A 22266-nucleotide genomic window follows, 5' to 3' on the forward strand; every position below is an offset into this window, starting at 1 on the left:
AAAATTAGCATAGGACCTAGAATGATGACACTTGACAAAGTTGCCAAAGTTCTCATCTAATTATTTTCTATTGTATGATTTCATTTATTTCTAATTGATGTAAGAATTAATCACCCATGAATTTTAACAAAATAAACTTTATTATATAGAGTTAGAAGTTAGAACTTGACATTAATTGAACAAAATGAAGGAAGGAGTACAATATCCAATAAAGTGTTGCAAGAATCAATGCATGTATTAGAATTTTTTTCCCTTTTATTTTAGTGGTTTCATATTAAAGACTTAGACATTAATTTTCATTCACGTCTAATAATCGTCAAAATTAACTTATACACCCCTTAAATTTAAAACAATTAAACATGACATGATATAACTCCGAACACCTACAGGTATGTAGTAGTAGTAATTGCTTTGGATGTATCGCTTTTAGATGGGAACAACTTTTATACCAGTAGTATTAAAACTCAGGTCAATACCAAAATTATTGGTAATATTAGTTAGTTGTTAAAATGTCTAGTGGTTAGTTAGGACATGTAGAGTGTTGATTTTGCACGTTTCATTAAATAAATATTGAGCATTGTGTGGCTCATCAACATGCTCTTTCCCTTTCATTTAGTTAGCTGTTACGTTGATATATTTAGTTCATAATTATCATAATATCACAAATCTAACCCAAATATAGAAACAGGTATGGATTCTGGTTGACCAATCTTCAAGAAAAGGGTACAAATTGTGGATACGTACCATGCAATTAAATTATATAGTTAACTTTATTCAATAATTAAAATATAAATTAACTACCCATAAATCCTTACATATAATAATACACCTCCAATAAGTAACCTTGATGAAATTAATCACCACCTCACTTAAGCCAGCAACTGAATTCCTCAAAGAGACCGTACACCAATAAGTCATTTTAGCTATTTTGATGTCTATACTATTTTGACAAAAATTAATACTTGTACTCCTAATCTTTATAACAAGTGTATTAATAGCTATATATTTTAGATCAGAGTATTAATACACATATAGATATGGTTGTTTAAACTCTCTGCAACTTGTTTACGAATTAATACTTGTTAATTTGACAACTACCCAATTGATTTGAAGAATAGTCTATCCTTTATTTTGGACATGACATTCATTTATTTAATATATTTGTTAATTTTATATGCTTAATTATTTTAAAATAATTTTAAATTTTAAATTAATTAATATCTAACAACGTGTCCGTTTATTTCAGTTTTTTTTTTAAATATTTTTATAATGTTACATATTTTTGTTTAAAAAAATTTATGAAGAATTTTGTAATAAAATTTTTAAATAAAAATTTACTTTAATAGGTATTTATTTTTTTGTTATAACTTTTTTTAAAATTAAAACTTTAAAAAATTATTTAAATTTGAATTCATTAAAATAATTTTTCATACAAATAATTTTTGAGATATATGCTTTTAAAAAAGTTGATGATATAATGTATTTTATGTTATATGAGATCAAAATTAATCTTTCAAACTATAAAAAATAAACTAATTTTGTAAAAACATTTTTTTATGAAAATCATTTTTATTAAAAAAAATCTATTTTTTAAAATTAAAACAAACTGACTCTATCATAAAAATATAAAAATATTCTTAAAAGTGCCAATTATAATGATTGAAAAATTAAATTTACATTATTTGAAAAAACAAACCCCTTCTATATTTTAAATACATTTTAGAAAGAAAAAAAAATACTATTATATCTTCTCTGTTATACCATGAGTGACACAATTAACTATTTTACACATTAAAAAAAATTATACATGAAATAGAAGAATGTTTTATCCAAGTGCTCATTATTAAATTTTATGAATGATAAAAATAATAATAATAATTAAAAAGTACATTTAGAATATAAAAAAAATCCTACATTTTGGGACCAGTTTTTCCCTAATGGATGGTATTGTACATTTTGGGACCATTTAATATCTAATATTTTCATCTTCAAACTTAAATGAATATAAAAGTGGGGGAGGGAGGTGGTATAGTACACCATCACGAAATCATTAAATACATTATTTCCCTATAAATATTAAAATCAAAGAGGAAAGAACATCTCTACTCATAACCAACCTATTCTTCTCATCTTGCTTAAAAAAACTCTCTCTCTCTCTCTCTCACACACAGTCTGTTCTCTTTCAAAATGTCTCCCCAACTGAATTCGGAAGCTTCCAGAATCTCAACGGTGGTTCCTGCAACTCCCCGAGGCGAAGACGCCGGTGAGTACAACCTAAACTACATGGACTTGCTGATGAAACTCCACTACATCCGATCCATTTATCTATTCGATTCTGAAGCGGTTCAAGATCTCTCAATTTCCAATTTAAAAGCACCGATGTTTCCACTGCTCGATTCATGCTCTCACGTTTCGGGTCGGGTAAGAATATCGGAATCAGGAAGACCGTTTATCAAGTGCAACGACGCCGGTGTTCGAATCGCGGAGTCGCAGTGTGAGAAAACGTTGAAAGACTGGATGGATGAAAAGGAATACTCCATTGATGGACTCGTACACGATCATGTGCTTGGTCCTGATCTTGCGTTTTCTCCTCTGGTGTTTATCAAGGTATGTACTAATTACTGAACCATCATCATCATTATCATGAATGAACCTGTCATATCGTACATACCTACTTTTTCATACTTTGATTTGTGTCATCTTCATCTTAGTTAGGAAAATAATAATGGAAATAAATGCTAGAAATAAATACCTTTCACATTTATCAAACTTATAAGATGAACAATAATAGAGAGAATGATATAAGTGACTCTTCAGAAATTTTAATAGAGTACAAGTAACTGACTATTTTTTGCTAAAAAAAAGAAGAAAGTAACTGACTATTTTATGATTAAAATTTTCACTAGATCAATTTCTAGAATTAATTTATATTTATTTATCTTCAATTTAATTTTTAGTATTAACATAAATTTGAGAGAGTTACGAGAGATTCTACATGATCAATGATTAATATAATAATTTATTCAAACTTCATTTTAGTTAGATGGGTAATATTTTAAATTGTATAATACTTTTAACTTAAATTTTACTTCAATATTGTTGCCAAAATTTAAAAGGAAAGTAAATATATAAGACAAACATAAAGGTAATAAATAATTATGACAAAAAAATCAGCATAGACCATCATCTATGTCATTCAGAACAATCTGACAACTGAACAAAATTAAGGTGAATTCTTATCTACCAAACTAAAAAAGTTGGGTAAGGTTACCTCCTTTGTAAAAAGCTTTGGAAACAACAAATATTTATAGTATTTTAATAAATAATTAAATGTGATAAATTAGATGGAATCATATGATTGGTTGGAGGTACACTACCCAACTTTTTGTGATGGGTAATGAAATTGTCCCCCAAAATTAAATGCCACCGAAGAAGGTTTAAAACAAACAAACAAATTTATTGGGGAGAGTAGAACTAGGAATAAGCTCCACCCATCAGTTCAGTTTTTTTTATTTATGTTTTGAGAATACATATTATGCCCTTTGTACACTTGTTGTGGGACAGAAAAATGAATGTGATATGTTATATTTTCAATCATGTCTCATTATTTAAGATTTTGGCTAGGTTGGTGTCATAGTGTTCCGGACTTTGTTCATCTTATTTAAATAATTATTTTTTAAAAAAATTGGATATCAAAATTTCAAAAAATTATTTAATTTTGAAGTTATTTCAAATAAATTTTCATAAAAAATATTTTTAAAATATAATTTTTTGAAAAAATTGCGATTTTGACTAAGTTTTATTCTTTAATAATGTATGTTTATGTTATAGGATGCCAAAATTAGTGTTTCATTTTAAATAAATATAAAAAATTGTAATATTTAAAAAAAAACATTTTGAAAAATCTATTTTCAAAAATATAAAAAATAAATTTATTTTTTTAAAGCCGAAACAAACAGGCTCAAATCTTATCAACCGAACTACTTTTTCATTTGTTATATTTCATTGAGTTATTTAAGCACATAGTTTTACATTCAATTTATTTAATTATAAACACTATATTATAAATAAAAATCTATTTATCGTGAACACACTATTTTGCTATCATTATTTAAATATCATTTAAACTAAAATTATATATAAATAATATTCGAAATAAAAATATTAATTTTTGTAATATAAATTTAAATATTAAATTTTTTAATTTAATATTAAAAACACATTTAATTTTTTTTATTTTGAAAGTTAAATATACTAAATAATTTAACTTATAAATATTTATTTTTGAATATTATTAAATATTTTAATGTATTTTAATATTATTTTAAAAATTAAATATTTAAATATATTTGAATATTATTTTAGTTTTTATGATATTTGAGCTTTTTTAATATTATTTTAATTTGTAAAATCTTGATGATATCAAAAATAGTATGTTCATAATTAATTAAAATTTTTATTTAAACATTCATTTAGTTTTAATTATTATATAAGTTTAAAATAATTGAGGCCAAATTTTATAAATTTATTTTTTTGTTTTAAAATAATAAGTTTTAAGAAAAAAGAAAAAGTGTACTATGTTATTGTTAATTTATATATGTAAATCTAAAAAAAGGAAACTAGAAACATTTAATATATTAATAATTCTATGATATGTTGACTTATTTACCAAAAGAATTGTTGCTCAAGACTGTAGGCTTTATGCACTTAAGGTCCACGATTTGAACTCATTTATTGCCAATTTTATTATTTTTTTGGGAATGAAAATTTTACTTTTTTATTGGTCAAGAAAAATGTTATTAGTTTACAGGGATAAAGAAAAGGAAATTTAATTTGGTTGTAGTGATGGAAAATATTTCTTTTTAAAAAGAACTATAACCAACTATGTATGTTTTTATGACAGTTCACATACTTCAAATGTGGAGGACTCTCAGTGGGACTGAGTTGGGCTCACATTCTTGGAGATGCATTTTCAGCTTTTAACTTCATCACCAAATGGAGTCATTCACTAGCTGCTCATTCTTCACCAATATCTCTTCACATATCAAATTTCACCAAACCTAAATTCTTATCAAATTCTATTTGTGACTATCCAATTTCTATTAAAAAGGCCACACTTGTTGATAACTATTGGCTTGCTGCTAATGACAGTTATGTAGCTACTCACACTTTTCACATCACTTCCAAACAACTTCACCATTTAGCCACAACATTTACATCTACCAAAACCAATATAAAGTATTTCGAAATTATTTCAGCTATGATATGGAAATGTATAGCTCAAATAAGAGGAGATTTTGGACCTAAGGTTGTGACAGTATCCACTACAAATGTCTCCAATGGCGTTGAAAGTAAATTTCCAACAAATGACTTAGTATTGAGTAGAATCGAAACAAATTTATCACCAGGTGAATCTAGTTTATCGGAGTTAGTGAATCTGATAGCTGAGAAAAAAATGAATGAGAATCATGTATTGGAAAAATTTGTGGAAGAAAGTGAAGGAAAAGGAGATTTTATTGTGTATGGTGCAAAATTAACATTTGTAGACTTGGAAGAAGGTGATTTTTATGGGGTGAAGATTAATGGAAAGAAACCTATAATGGTAAACTGTGATTTTCGTGGTGTAGGTGATGAAGGGGTTGTTTTGGTTCTTCCTGGACCAGAAGATGATGATGGTAAGAATGGAAGAATGGTAACAGTTTCACTGCCAGGAAAGGAACTCGACCAACTGAAATGTAAACTAGAAAAGGAGTGGGGTATACAATATTATTCACGTCTTGGATGTTGATTTTATGAAAACATGTAATGGTCTAGTTAACTACGATGTTTGACTTGTTTTTCATTCTTTTTATTGTTTATTGTTATTTGCTATCTTGCATTTCGTTACTAAATATATGTGAGTCAAGTAAATTTATCTATTAATATTCACATTCTTAAAAGTATGGAGACATGGAAACATTGAAGAAATTATTGTATGGTATGTAATTTGAGTGTGTTTTTTTATTTGTATAAGTTAAGAAATTATTGTATGTTATGTAATTTGAGTGTGTTTTTTTATTTGTATAAGTTAATATATTGACCAGTTGGTTTCAGGTCACTTATGGATAACGACGATATGTCTCAAAGAGTCTCAAAAAAGAAGGTGTCGCTATTGTTTGTTTCTTGTAATTTTATCTAATTTTATTTTATTTTTTATGTGATCATTGTTTTTTATGTGATCATTCTCTCCTTACTTTGTCATTGTAACTTCCATAATAAAATACATTGAAATTAATTATTTAGCTAGGATGATTTTGATTTGATTTGGCCTTCTCTACGAATCATCTTCAAAATCTTTATTTACAATTTATAAAATGGAATTGCAGTAATAGTATAAATACTTAAAATTAACCTAATTAAATACTAAAAATATAATATCATGGGTTGTCATCCACAGTTCTTTTGTTTGACACTTTGTAGCTCTAAAAAGACATTTAAGCATCTGCATTGGATTAAGAGCAATCACGATAGAGACATCACATATTAACATATAACCTTAAAGATTCATATTTATAGACCTTTTTACACACACACGCGCGCATATATATATATATATATATATATATATATATATATATATATATATATATATATATATATATATATATATATATATATATATATATATATTTCATTATTTTCTTTTTCAAATAATATGAGAGTTTAAACTCACACTCAGAATTCGTCTTGGGCACGTGCAACCCGACCCGTTGCACATGGCCAGAGGGCCTTAAATTTTAAGTTGGGTTTTCATTGATCATGAAATAAAAATATATTTATATACTTTTTATTGTAAATTATGAATTGTTGAATGTTAGAGTTGTAGCAGATATGTATAGGTTTTGCAAATAGGAGAGTGTGTGTTCATTGGTTTGAAACTCACAAGTAGGGGTGAACAACAAGCAAGGATTGAGCGGGTTCGAATCCAAAAGTGTCATCTATCATATAAGAAAATTGAATGGTCTGGAAAAGACCAAAATTTTTGGTTTTGCCATTTATTCCTCTCTCTCTCTCTGAGTCTCTCTCTCTCTCTCTCTCTCTCTCTCTCTCTCTCTCTCTCTCTCTCTCTCTCTCTCTCTCTCTCTCTCTCTCTCTCTCTCTCTTTCTTCCTCTTTCACGATTATTTTTTTCTCTTTCTCTCTCTCTCTCTCTCTCTCATCAATCCTCTTTCTTTTCTTCTACCTTCTTCTAACTCTTCCCTTTCTTCCTGTTTTTATTCTTTCTACTTTCTTTTCTCTATTTCACAAGATCCATTTGATTTCTAATTTCATTTTTTCTTTCTTTCTTCATGTTTAATCTCTGAGGTTCTAACTTCTTTCGTCATCAACAACAACAAAAAATTTGTAGGTAAAATCAGGGCCGGCCTTGGGAAAGCAGGCCCACAGCCCAGGGCCTCAAAATAATGGGGGCCTCAATTTTAGGAGGTGTACTTAAGAAATTATAATACTTGAATAAAATATATACGTTTTAACGAAAATGAAAGACAACTCGTTGGTTGTAGTTCAGTGGTTTAGCTAATGCCTGGGAGGCATTCACTTTCGGGTTCGATACTTAGTGGGCTGGAAATTTTTAATTAATAATTTTGTACATAAACTCCATTCTTTTATAGTCATTTCAGTCTAAACATTAAATGAAGATTGTAACAAATTGTGGTTCATTTAGAAAGAATATAAAATCAGCATTTAAAAAAGACAAATTTAGTTAATTATACTTTAGTGTCAAATAATTACACACTCTCTCTCAGGTTTTATGTATAATTTTTTTGACAATTAGCATTTTTAAAATTTTAATTATAAAATATTTTTTATATAATTAAATAAAATTTACAATGAGATATATGTTATAATTAAATATTTAAAAGTTATTCATACAATTAACTTATTTGAAATAATTTTTGTGACAATTAGCATTTCTTGAATTTTAATTATAAAATAACTTGTATATAATTAATTATAATTAAAGTTCAATGATTCAAATTTAGATCTATAAAAAGTAAAAGATACAAACTTTTTATGTTTTAGTGTTTGTTCCATGACAAAGATGTGATTTTTACTGATTTTTGTAGTTATGGTGTTTACTGATTAGTGAATATTTCGATCTATTTGTCTTACCCCTTGGTTTTATTGATAAACCGAGAGGTATGATGCACTAGTTTTGAAAATAATTAAAATGCATAAGTTGGGGTTCGAACTAATGTGCAGATAACTTAATCCCTCGATTTTTTATTAACCAAGGGATAAAGTGATAACTTTTCTTGACGTCCTAATAATAAAGTGTCAACTTTTATTAACCGAAGGCTTGGCCTTGGAGCGTGGGTCCACTTTACATGCTGGTTGATGAACGCTTTGGGTGGGTCCACTCATATCAAATCACTATTTCTTGGAAACCATATCAAGCTAATTGGGTCCAACAATTTTGATGCTGGCGCTAATTCCTTTTAAGAAAACATCAATTCCCTTGATTTCAGAACTCCTCATATCTTTAAGCGCATTATTGAATAAAGATTTCCCTTGACCATAACTGACTCTTTTGTTGCGTTTTTTTCTCTGCACCACCAACCAATCACCATGAACTACATTTGTTTCTCCAACTTCTTTTCCAACAATTTCGGCGTTATCATTACCCACTTCTTTATGTACTTCTGTTAGTCTTTGTTCATGGACATCATCATTTCTTGGCGCACCTATGGGTTGTGCCACCATAGGAACAATCGGTTGCATCAGATTATCTAGTGTGTTATAGTAATCACATGTGTGATGTCCATAACAGCCACCACTGAAGTAAATAATGTTAATACCTTTATACTGCACTAGTGGTCATTAATATTGACCTTTCCAACAAGCGGCAAGGTCAGATGAATCTCCACACAATTTTTTTCAAACCTTCCCTTATCTACATTCAGGGTATTGCCATCTACCTTAATACGAGTATCTAGAACATATTCCAAATCAAGAAGGACATTTTCATTATAATACAATAATTTAAGCTCGAGAAATCGAACTCTAACCAAATACTTTTCCAACTTTGCGATATAAGATGCAAAGTCTGGAGTCCATCAGATCATTGCCAAAAAATGGTGAAACAACATCCACTTGCCTTCTGACACAATTTTCTCCATATTTGGGAGCAGTTCACACTTGACCATAAGGAAACCATTATCAAGATACATGATCACAAAACCTCCGAGAAGCTTCCACATCTTCTTCAACTTATCCTTCATCAAATGATAGCCCATATTCTTCTCATTCATTATGACGTTTGGTAGAAATCAATTTTCTCATTCAAGAGAAACTTTCGTAAGAGCAATTTTAATAAGATCCACTCTCTCCTTCACACTAATGTCTCCTTGGCATATAGTGAGAATATCCCTAAACCATAGTCTATGGGACTTAGATGCACCTTATTCTGGTGGCTTGACCGAAATAATTTTACTATTATTATAATATTATATTTTGTACATTGAATTAAAATACAAAAATATTGTTTATTTATCTTGAATAACTTATGAAAATAATTTGAAAAACCTTATGAACAATGTAATAGTCGTTGTCATAAGTTGTTTTTCATAAGTCATCTTAAACAAATAATATCACAAAATTATGTTGATAGGTAAACTCGAATGAGTCGATGAAAACAAATATTTAGTCTTATTGATCTTTTAATTTGTTAGTCAATGTAATATTAGTTTAATTGTTTATTTAGAAATATTCAAATGAAATAGGCTTTTAAGTACGCTAGTAGGCCAATCAGTAGGGGTGGAAATAGGCTAGACTGGGCTAGGATTTAGAAGGCCTGAGTCTGGCCTACATTAAATTAAAATGGTCAAAGTATGGCCTATGACCTATTATATGTTATCTTTTTTTGCCTGACCTAACTTTTTTAAAAGTCTGGTCTGACCTGAAAGCCTATTTAAAAGCTTGTTTCTCATTAAGATTTTTCGATCAATCCATATTACTTAAGAAGCCTTATAGATCGACCAATATATGCATATATAGGTCGACATATTTAACCTTTGTTCTAATATATATATATATATATATATATATATATATATATATATATATATATATATATATATATATATATATATATATTTTTATAATGTTTCAAATATTTTTGTTTTGTTCTAAAATGATAATAAACAATAATAAATAACCGCAAATATTTTACTAAATATTTCATATTATTTCCACTATGTAATGTATTGAATGCTTATAATTGACTAGTTTTCAATTTAAAAAATTAATAAATGAAATATTTAATAAATTAAAATAAATAATTCAAATATTTAATATTATAGATATAATTAAGTATAAACATAATAATATTTTATTAGTTGATAAATATTAATGCTAACTAATTAATTTATTAAATATTTCAAATATTTATTAAATAGGTTAATAATTATTTCAACTATTTATTAAATATTTTAACTATTTAATATCTCAACTGTTAAATATTTCAATAATTATATAATAAATAATTATTTCACAATATTTCAACTATTAAACTAGTACTAGTCATCTACCCTTGCGATGCACGGAAATATGCTATTTAATTATTTGTACTAATAAAGTTTCATAAAATTAATTTATAAGTTGAGTAGAAATTGGATATAGTATTTAATTTCCTTTCCATTGAAAAATAGAAAAAATAATTGGATATAGTAAATAAATAGAAAAAATAATGAACACATAAATAATTGTACAACTAACACCTATTTTGAGTATGTATATTCTTTGTTGTTAGTTATTGGTTGATCTGATAAAATAATTTTTTAATAATAATAATAATAATAATAATAATAATAATAATAATAGTAATAATAATAATAATAATAATAATAATAATAATAATTTATTCAATAATGATTTATAATGTTAAAGTTTTTAATCAATTAATTAAAATAACATATTAAATTCATCGTTTTCTATAATACTCCACCCATTTAATCAATTAAATATATTAATATAAATATTTTTATATTATTTATAATTATTTTACATTTTTGTATAGTATTCTTTTTAACTATTAAAGCTAAAAATTACTAAAATAAATAAATAAATAAAATAGACCATTTATATCTAATGTTTGTGAAACTTTAAATTGAAAAGTATGTGAAGTTGGAATTTAAGAAAAACAAAACTAATTAAATATTAAGATCAAACATTACTTTTTTTATAAAAATTACATACAACTTTTTCAAAAATATACATATTTACAAAAAAGTTATTTATTAAGAATTAAAAAACAATAATAAAATTTGATATAATAAAACAGGAATAAAAGATAATAGTAAACTATAAATATTAAAGAGAGAAAAATAAAAAATAAAAAATATTGTGATGCCAAAGTTAATATCTAAAAAACATAATCAACACTCATATAAAAATTATATAGAACATCTTCAACAATATCAATATCTAAAAAAAAAACATGTCAAAGATATATGTATCCACAAACAAAACATGTCAAAGAATAAAAAAAATAAAGATACAATTGAAATAACATTGTTTTATAATTATAAAATTACAATAGAACTTTTCCAACTTACCTAGAAAACAAACAAAATTAGAAAATAGCATCCATATAAATGAAAGGGGAAATAAAAGTTTTTAAATACCTTGAGAGCACAGAGGCGTGTAGTAAAATATGCATCAAAATAATCTTTTTAAAGCATTGTATGAGGTAGTTAAAGCATTGTATGAAATAGTCTTATTAATTGTTAGTGGGTTAGTGGTTTGTTTTATAACAATACAATTCCATTTAATTAATTAGCTAAAATATAAAGGATGTATATTGATTCTCACATTCCTAATTAATAATTAATTATTTAATTATTTATGTTTTTAAAATAAATTTAGAAAATTTGGGTTTTGAAATTTTAACGTGGGTTAATGTTATTCTTGTTTTTTTAATTAATTAATTAAAAAAAATTGGAATTTTAAAATTAGGGAGTGGGTTATTTTGGTTAATAGTTAATGGATAAATGAATTTTATTATTCTTAATTTTAATTGAGAAAATGGATTATACTCTGACAGTGTAAAATGTCAACCAATCACAACCATGTATCCAATTAAAACACAATTTTAATTTAAAAAGACTAATATGACATGACAAGTGTAACGATTTTGATTGGTTGTATGTGTAAAGTTAGTAGTGGGTAAATGAATTTTATTATTATTAATATTAATTTAAGATTATTATTATTATTTTTATTTTAATGATTAATTAATAAGTGAATTAATTTTGAAGGGAGTTTTAGAGGAATTTTTTTGGTGGAAAGAAGATATAGGATTATAATTTAGTATGATATTAAATATTAAATACTTTAATTTGTAATTATATATTTGTAATTATAAAATAATATAGTTAAATAATAATTAAAATGTTTCAAACTATTTAATATATAAATTATCGTATATTATCATTTATTTATAACAAAACAAAAATTAATACCAAATGCATATAAATATTTGTCGCTTATATCTATCGTATACAAATGCATTACATGTATTAGACATGAAATATATGGCTTACTGGATAGGCATCCCATATTTATGGAAGAGGGGGATGGTTCTAATCCTCCTAACAGGCGTTAAAGATGAAGGTGTGGTGGCACCGCCACGACAAGGTTCAATTGTAATTTTTTATATTTTTAGGTTCAATTTCTTCTTCTAATTCCAAAAATCAAAACAAATTTTTAAAGAAATCAAATGAGAATGCAAGATCTACAAACGGGATTTTGAAACCTTAAGCTCAAAATCAAACAACCCAAAAGTCCAAAACAGAGGAAATATTTATCTTCTCTAGAGGAAGAATAACCTTTTGATCGAAGAACGACGGAGGCTGTAGCTCAGGTGTAGTGGTTAGAGCTCCGATCAGAGGCGGTTTCCGATAAAGTTGTCCAAGCATCGACGGTTTCTAGCGGTAGTCAGCTTAGGTAATGCTTTTCGTTTTTGTGCTTACTGGATTTGATTCCATTTACTTCGATCTCAACTCTGGTTTGAAATTAGGGTTCATAGATTTGAGGATAATTTTTTTCATTAGAAAAACTAAATTGTTGAAGATGTATAATAATTTTTCTTTCTTTTCAGGTTGGGCGTGAGATATGCTTCCTGAAAACACATTTTTTCCCTGGATTTTATTTGTAAGCTTCGTGGGGTATAAGCTAAATTAAGCTATTGTGAGAGGGAAACTCCTAGGGTTGCGAAGCAAAACAAGAAGAAGAAGCCACATAGTCGTGCATACAAGCAGATGCAATATAATTACCCATTTGTTATCGCGGTTATTTTTTTTAACTTTTAATTTGAATATTTGTTGTGATAATAATTTTGACTATGTTATTTTCGTATTGAATTTTCCGAGGTTAGTGTTTTTATAGGGAATTAGGTTAGGCATATAGAGATTAGTGAAGAGACAATTTTGAGAGTTTATTAATGCGTTACTTTGAATACTTTCTAAGTTGTTAATTTTGGTGGGTACTACTTACTGTTAATTTTGAGAATTTATGATTTAGGCTCTAACATGCCAAAAATTCTGTTTTCCATCCGTATAGGAAGCATCTACTGCACCAAGCTTGTTTCTTCTCCATTTTGAATCCAATGTCCACACTTTAGAAAAATGTATTTTGATTTAAATGTTTTAGTTCTACCATTAATGAAATTTGTTATTATTGAATTTGTTTTCTTTTCACATTATAGATGGGTGCAACGGATTTTTCAAATATATCGTTCAATGCTTTACTTTTTTAATCTTTTCAATTAATTGGAACATGAAAAAAGCTATTTGCTTATTACTATTCTTTTTGTAAAATATGAAAGTAATATAAAGCTATAGTAAGGTTTTTTTGAGTGGGTTCGCCCTCTAAATTTTGACTATTCTATATCTCTTACAAATATAAACATTCTAACAACACTTTGGAATATTGTTTATGTGTTGTTTTTAGTGTTTCACATGGATTGAAAAATAATTTTAACATCTTATACGAAATTGGTATGTTGGTATTTGGATTTCAGGTGTGTGCTCCCTCTTAATCTGAAACATGTGTCTGTTATAGGTTGAAATTTGTAATATTTAATGAGATAGATTCAATGATTTCTCCTTTATGAGCATATTCAGACCATGCAAATTTGATTCTTTTTATTTATCTTAATTTCAATTAACTTTTTTATATGACTTCTCTTTTGAACTGTTGTTTAGGGGTGGGAATAGGCTGGGCCGAGTTAGGCTTTGCCAAGCCTGAGCCTGACCTGCTAAAAAATTTAAAGTCTAAGTCTGGCCTGTAGCCTATCGTAGGCTTATTATTTTGGTCTGAGTCTGGCCTTTTTGAAGGTCTGATTGACCTATTACCCTACTTAAAAGCCTATTTCATTTGAAAATTTGTAAATAAATCATTTAACTCCTACCTTCATAGTCAAGTTAATAGGTTTAAGTTGACTCTGAAGTTTGTTTGGTGATCAAGAGTCTTATCACTGTTTCATAAGAGTGAAGTTAGATATACTAATGATTAGTTGTTTTTAATTAGATTATGAACTTCTGATTTAGGAGTTTTGGATATGGTTTGGGATATCACAACAATTTGGACATATTTTGGAGAGTAAAAATGTAAATTTCATTTATTCATCAGTCATTTGTTGGTTGTATACCTTGTATATTATTTTGGTTTTAAGTGTTGTCTGGAATATAGTATCAAATCTATAGCTACTTTACTCAGGTGTATGTAATGTCGTAATCAAATTTAGAGGAATCATCCATGACACATTTAAAAATCTGTCGGTGTTGATATTCTTACTTTCTTATCTCTATTACCTCATTCAATATATGAACTATAGTTATTATAATGAAAACTTCAAATTATTAATCTTTATAAAAGGAAATGTATTTTCTAAATTTATTCTTTGATGGTAATGCATCCGTTATTCAGTTTTTGGGAACCTTGAGTTTACTGTCCAATTTGATTTTATATGAAGTTTTTAGTCACCAAATACTCATCCACTTTTTGGGAATATATACTACATTAAACAAAACTTAAATTATGCCCCAATTGAGTCAAAAAAAAGTTACTTCCTCCGTCTCACAATAGGTGTCCTCTTTCCTATTTTTATTTGTCTCAATTTTTTTGTCCATTTAGAATATCAATGTGATATTTATTATTTCTTTCCACTAACTTACCCTTATTTATTGTGTTTTAATTTATTTAAGTACTCCACTACCTATTATTAATAAGGCTATTTTAGTAAATGAGACTCATTTTATCATTGAAATCAACATAATTAATCATTTTCTTAAAAAGTGTGAAAATTTCAAAGAGAACACTTATTATGAGACGGAGGGAGTACTAAATTTCTCTGTTGGTGCCAAAATGCATGCTACAAGATGAGAGACTTTGAAGAATGCAATATTAATTAACTTAAATTAAGCTTATATTACAGGATCTGTCAATACTGGTGTTAATAATAATACAACTTTCAAATACTTCTTCATATATATATATATATATATATATATATATATATATATATATATATATATATATATATATATATATATATATATATATATATATATATATATATATATATATATATATATATATATATTAATTTTATATAATAAGAGTGAATTAAATATTTTATAAAGAATATAGAAACTCTCTTTCTTCTATAATTTAAGTTCAAAATATTTAAATTTAGTTTAGAATTTACAAAATCTTTTAAAATTTTATATAACTAATCTCACAAAATTTTAATATATTTTATTTATTTAGTGTCACAAATATTACCCAAATCACTTAAATAATATAATTTTCTAAGATTTTATGCTTTTAATAGTTTTTTTTAAGATTATTAAAGTTAAAGTTGTTGTAACACCCCACACATATTTGTCTAGAATAATATGAATAAAGTATTAAATATGGTTCATAAGACAACAATTACATAATATTCACAGCGGAAATAGAAGTACAAAATACAAAAAAGCCGAATGTATCACAAGAGTACATGCCCAAAATACAAGAACTAGAAAGCACGATAAAAGAACTAAAAGAAGTATCCAACAAGCATCGTCAAAAGAACTAATCCATCTTGCCCTTACCACGATCTTGCCTCGAACCACCTGAAAAGAAATAATTGGAATGGGATGGGATTACTAAATCTCAGTGAGTCCGCCTATCCTATTAGTCCACTCGGATCTAAAGGGTACATGCTTAATAAAATGAATCCACCATGGATTCGGGCTATCCTCACATCCGGTACAGATACGGAGCAACCAAATGATTCATCCACCATTGGACTCATCTTGCACAAATACACAAGTATACACTCATGCCTATTATCAAGAGACTTGTACAAGCTCACTGCAAGATGGCTAATCGGGTTTGCACGAGCCGAAATGGCCGCGAGATGACTTTAGCCTAATTGGCGTCATTGTCCCATTAACCTTTTTCACGCAAGTGGGTTACGCCGAGTACAAACTGCCACCTTGACGCATGATCCCATCGGGCGAAAGCCTAGTGTTAGTCTACTTGACCCCACTAGAGGTGAGTTACCGATTATGTATTAGCCTACGTGGCTACATAACCCCACCATACCGAGAACGCAAGTGTGTTAACGCCAAGTGAGTAAAATGCCCCGCGACCCTCACAAGCACACTGCAACGATAGCTCAGGTTCGCGGCCTTTGATCACATCATCGGACTATTCTACGGACCCCATAGTCCAGGAAAATACCTTGACTTCATAGTAAGAGGTATATCCCAACCTAGCCCCCGACCACTTCGATTCAAGCATACGCACACACAACAAGCGTAAGGTCATAAGACAATCCAATCCGAATGTTTAACCAAAACATTTGGATATCACCATATTTTCATGTTCCATCACATTGCATTCATAAGGCATTATGGAACAAATAATAGTAGTTACACCATTACATTCAAATTATGCATAATTCACAATTTCCGAATATTCAAATGGAAGTACTGAAATTTAATACTTAACAGCGTCGCATACCATCAACAGGTATGCATAGTTGAACAGGGAGGAGTCTGGTTCCGACTACGGGACCAAACTGCACTCTAGGGAAGAAAAATAGAATTCTGCAATCAGCATCTTCCGCTTAGCGGCTCCTGTCCGCTTAGCGGACTCGCGATAATTTATTTTCACAAACAGCATCTTCCGCTTAGCGGACTGGGTCCGCTTACCGGGATCGCGAATTTCTGGAAAATGCTCAGCATCCGCTTAGCGGCCTTAGCCTGCTTAGCGGACCATAGCAGATGCAGAAAAACGCAGAGCTCACCAGTTCTGCCCTGGGGTACCTTAACCCCCTTGAATCCACCTGCATGCACGAAATAAGGGTGTATACGACCAGAATATAACATAGGTAAGCATATTTTAATACCACAACATGTTATTAATAAAGATTTCATGCATTCCTTCTCAAATCCCTAAACCCCAAAAATCCCAAATGGATCAAAACCCCATTTTCTATCTAGGGACTCACCTTAGATGAACGAAGTAGAGCTGGAGCAAGGGAGATTTGGACGAAAAACAGAACTTCGGGACAGATTCTTGGACATGCAACGATTGGAGTTCTTGGAGTGGTCTTCTTTCTCTTCCTCTTCCTTCCACGTTTCTATCCTTTCCTTTCTCTAATAAAAATCTGTTTTGTTCACAATTAAGAGAAAATTGCCTAAGCCAAACAATCCCTTATGTCTAATTAAGGGTACAAAGACTAAGATGCCCTTCAACTAAGTCTTAATATCCATTTTTCCATTTAGTTCCATTACAACTAAATAGTATTTTCTCTATTTATACTTATGATAGAAAAATAGGATATTACAGTTGTTTTTATAGACTTCCATATTTATTTCATAATATTAATAATAACGTAATTCCAAATGCTTTTTCATATACAATTGTTGATTTTTATTATCTTCAATATTTATTTAATAATAATAACAATAATAATATTATTAATAATAATATAACAATTTTTTTATTTTCCAACGTGTCTTTTGAGTTCTCTATGCATATAGTAGGGTAAAAAATTAAATTTTATTGAAAGTTGAAATGTGTCTATTCAGTTTTGCATGAAAGACTTGAATCGACTTTAATTGGTACAGTAAATAGAAATGTAAGTATTTGATTAGATTAACAATAAAAAAATATACTCCCTCCGTCCCATATTATATTTGATTATTTCACATAGATTAAGAAACAATAATAAATGAAGGAAAGAAAATTATGATTTTACCAAATTATCGTGATTAATATTGGTGTATTCAAATTAGCATTAACGTTAAGTGATAAAACAATAAATTAAGAATATTTATTAAAGGGTACAATTGAAAGATTAAATATAAAATTGCATTGGTAATCTAAAGTAATAAGTATTTTGGGACAATTTTTTTTATAAATGTGACACTTATTTTGGGACGGAGGGAGTAATAGTTAGGAAATAGCAAATTCAAAAATCAAATAAGAATTAAAGATAATTATAGTAATATTACTATTCATAGTAGTTTTTAAAATAGTAAACACTCTAATTAATTGACAAATGACAAACTTGACAAAGAAGTATTTTTATTTTATTATATATCATATAATATAATAAAGTATGACGAGTATTTTGGCAAGTTTGTCCAGTGTCACGTTCTTAGAATTTTTTCAAGATGAATATTTTGGCAAGTTTTAATTGTTAAATTGTACATCTTAAAAAAATAGATTTATAAATATTAACACTTAAAACTTTTTTATTTTAAATTGTAACTTAGAAATAAATCTAAAATATTTTTTTCTCAAAAATTTAAACATGTGTCTCGCACGGGTAACACACTAGTAGACTATAATTATAATATAGTAACTTACAGGGACTATTTAAGTTATATATATATATATATATATATATATATATATATATATCATCCAAAATATTAAAATTTTATAAAAATAAGTAAAGTATTATTAACTTTATTCAAATGAATAATTACTAACCATCCAAAATAATAAAATTTTATGAAAATTTGGTAAGTATTATTAACTTTATACCATATTAATTTTCCTAAACTTTTATTATTTTGGATGGTATAATTATGGTCATGACCCAATAATTATTTAATGATTTTATTAAAATGAAAAATAAGAAATATATATTTATTTTCTATTTTCATTTTAATAAATATAATTTTTTTACTAAAATTGATTAAAAAAATATGTAGGGAAATTTTTAAAAGTTCATATGAGATAAATTAATATTCTACTAGTTACTTCTAATATATATTTTCTATTTTCATTTTATTAAAATTCATTTTTTTTACTAAAATCGATTAAAAAAAATTATATAGGTGTGGTGTCGTTTTCTTTTACCTCCCCGTTTCACTTGGGAGGACGGCACGCTAAACCCTTCACGCGAAATTTGGAAGGAGAGTGCGCCCGTGGTGGGATGAATTTTATTTCAGTTCTTCCTACGATATCACACGAACTTTCTTATTTGTCCTACGAGTAGGAAAGGGAAAAAAAGATCTCAACTAAACCCTAGGAGTTTGCTAAGTGTGGGGATTTCACCTAGACTAGAAATTCTGGAGTCCGGGAGGTCGGTTATACATAGGGAAGTGTTTAAACACCCTACATATCTGTAGTACTCTACAGGAACCTTCTCTGTGTCATTGTGTTTGTGTTTATTGCTAATGATTGGGAAAGTTTCTCCTTTGTGTTAGGAGAAGGAATTGAATTGTTTTAAAGAAAGACAGACAGATAGACAGACTGACTATTTTTGGTATTTTATTAGCTCGCTGAGATTCCTTGTGAACCTCATGCCTACATATCCCTAGTGGAAGTCAGAGCTTAATGTAGTTCGGGGAACTAACTAGGGAAATTAATTGTTTTTGGTGCCTTGCTTGAAGCTCAAGGTTGAAGCTTGGAATTAAATCTCTGTTTACAGTAAAGAGACATGAAATCATCTCTACAGAGAGGTATTTGTACTATTCTACCACAAACATTTTGAAAGAGTGACAGAATAACTGAATTCATTTCATTCAAGAGGGGGACCTTACTTGTGTGTGCAAGTATGCCAGTCAGATGCCTCTTAAATGAAAGAAAGATGCTCGTCCAAATTAGGGAAAGTGTACAAGTCTGGGGATGTGCCAGAGCATGTCTTTCAGAGTCCTAAATGGGAGACTTTGATTAAAATTGAAATGAAATGTTTGTTTGTTTGAATGTGGTAGAGTAGTAAAAATATCTCTCTATAGAGATAAGCTATGTCTATCTACTGTGTGAAAGATTTGACTTTAGCTGGCTTGTATGAGGCCCAAGCTTGAGGCTTTTTTTGATTGATTAATTAATTATTGACTCTGGGAGATGACTCCATTGGGGATTAATTACAGGGTATTTTTGTGTTCTGTACAAAGCCCAGAATTGAGGCTGACTTTACTTAGGGAGACTCTATTTATGTGCCTTGTACAAAGCCCAAGGTTGTGGCTGACTTTTGAGGATAATTGAATGACTCTATTTTATGTGCCTTGTACAAAGCCCAAGGTTGTGGCTAACTGTAGCTAGGGAAAACATTATTTTCTGCCTTGTACAAAGCCCAAGGTTGTGGCGGACTCTTAAATGAATTAAGTATGGATGACTATATGGGGAAAGATCCTAAGTGTTAGGAATCTTTGACACATGAAAGATATAGTTTATCTGCCTTGTACAAAGCCCAAGGTTGTGGCTACTGAGTGATGAAAAACTCACTGGGGAGACTCTATTATCTGCCTTGTACAATGCCCAAGGTTGAGGCTGACTCTTGACAGGGGAGTTTTATTGTTTGGGTGCCTTGTATGAAGCCCAAGGTTGAGGCTAACTGTTTTTGTTGGTTTTGACTCTACTGAGGAGATTTTATTTATTAAAAGACTGTTTTTCTTTGGAAGCTAACCCTTTCCAGGGGTTTTGACTCAGCTGGTGAATTTGTCTGTTAAATGACTGACTTTTATCATGTTTTTGGAGGCTGACCCTTTCCAGGGGTTTTGACTCTTTTGGGGAAATTATCTCCTAAGAGAAATGAATCTTTATTTTTTTGACATTTTAATAATTGACTTTGGAGGCTAACCCTTTCCAGGGGTTTTGAAATGATGGATTGATTTTAATTGACTTTGGAGGCTAACCCTTTCCAGGGAAATTGGATTTGAAGGATTGGTTTTAATTGACTTTGGAGGCTAACCCTTTCCAGGGAAATTGGATTGAAAAGTGGATGGCAGAAAGATTATCTAGTGGAGACTCTTTGTTTAAAGCCCAAGATGAAGGCTGACTCAATGCTGAGGATGACCAAAACATAGATCCTAGACTCTACTAAGGAGGATTGATGAAGATAAGGGTGACAGAGACTGTCCATGTCTCTCATTCCAAAAATGTACTCAATGTGAAGTTGAGACAAACTTAGCTTGTTTAAAGTCTGGTTTAAATTGGAAGAAGCTCACCAGGGTAGGCTAAAAGGTGACTAAAGACCTGTTTCTATGTTTATAAGAAACCTGATGGGTCCTTGTATACAAGCTCAAGAGGAAGCTGGAAATGCTTTTAAGAAGCCTGTGGGTCCTTGTACAAAGCCCAAGAGGAGGCTAATCGAGGGTCCTTGTTATAGCACAAGAGAAAGCTATGTAGTTTTGAACTTATTTTGGCTCTAAGCAAATGGGTAAGAGGTTTCACCGGGAATAATTCCTCTTTAGGTGGATGTGTCCTATTACTTTGGATTCTAAGGTTTTTGCCAAGATGTTTCACCGGGAATAATTCATCTTGGGGGTTTGAACTACAGATCTCTAATTAGGAAAGAGCCTTCACCGGGAAGACATTCTCAATCCTAGGTCATATTCCTATAATATATATATAGTTTAACTATCCTAAGGTTTATACTCAAACGTAGTTCTAAACTAATATATGCACAGTTTATATTTGACAGTAATTTAAACAAAGACTGTAAATTGAAAGCTTGTAAAGCCTAACCTGGATGGAGTGGAGGCCATTGAAGAAGTATGTACAGAGCCTCAACAGTGTTTTTGTTGTTTTGTTGATAACAGTTGAATATATATAATAAACAGTTAATGGTTTTTGAAAACAGAAGAAGTGAAGATGGACAAAGGTCACATAGGTATCTGAAGAGTTTCACCGGGAATAATGCCCTTCAAATACCAGAAGAATGTTTTGAAAACAGAAAGAAGATTTTGAAAATACAGTTTTGAAAACAAGCTAA

General features: G+C 28.8%; 1 protein-coding gene across 1 annotated transcript; it reads left to right on the forward strand.

The window, feature by feature from the left end:
• Positions 1 to 2062: 2062 nt before the first annotated feature.
• Positions 2063 to 6051, forward strand: LOC131660948 (protein ECERIFERUM 26-like). The gene is made up of 2 exons (XM_058930317.1): positions 2063 to 2607; positions 4904 to 6051. Exons 1-2 carry the CDS (start codon positions 2188 to 2190, stop codon positions 5786 to 5788), a joined length of 1305 nt encoding a protein of 434 aa, XP_058786300.1. The 5' UTR covers positions 2063 to 2187; the 3' UTR covers positions 5789 to 6051.
• Positions 6052 to 22266: the final 16215 nt, after the last annotated feature.

This window comes from Vicia villosa, linkage group LG3 (genome assembly GCF_029867415.1).
Source record: "Vicia villosa cultivar HV-30 ecotype Madison, WI linkage group LG3, Vvil1.0, whole genome shotgun sequence".
Taxonomy (NCBI): domain Eukaryota; kingdom Viridiplantae; phylum Streptophyta; class Magnoliopsida; order Fabales; family Fabaceae; genus Vicia; species Vicia villosa.

Coding starts and splice junctions, on each gene's coding strand:
- LOC131660948 (XM_058930317.1), top strand. CDS start 2,188: ATGTCTCCCCAACTGAATTCGGAAGCTTCCAGAATCTCAACGGTGGTT. Junction 2,608..4,903: donor CTCCTCTGGTGTTTATCAAG/GTATGTACTAAT, acceptor TTTTTATGACAG/TTCACATACTTCAAATGTGG.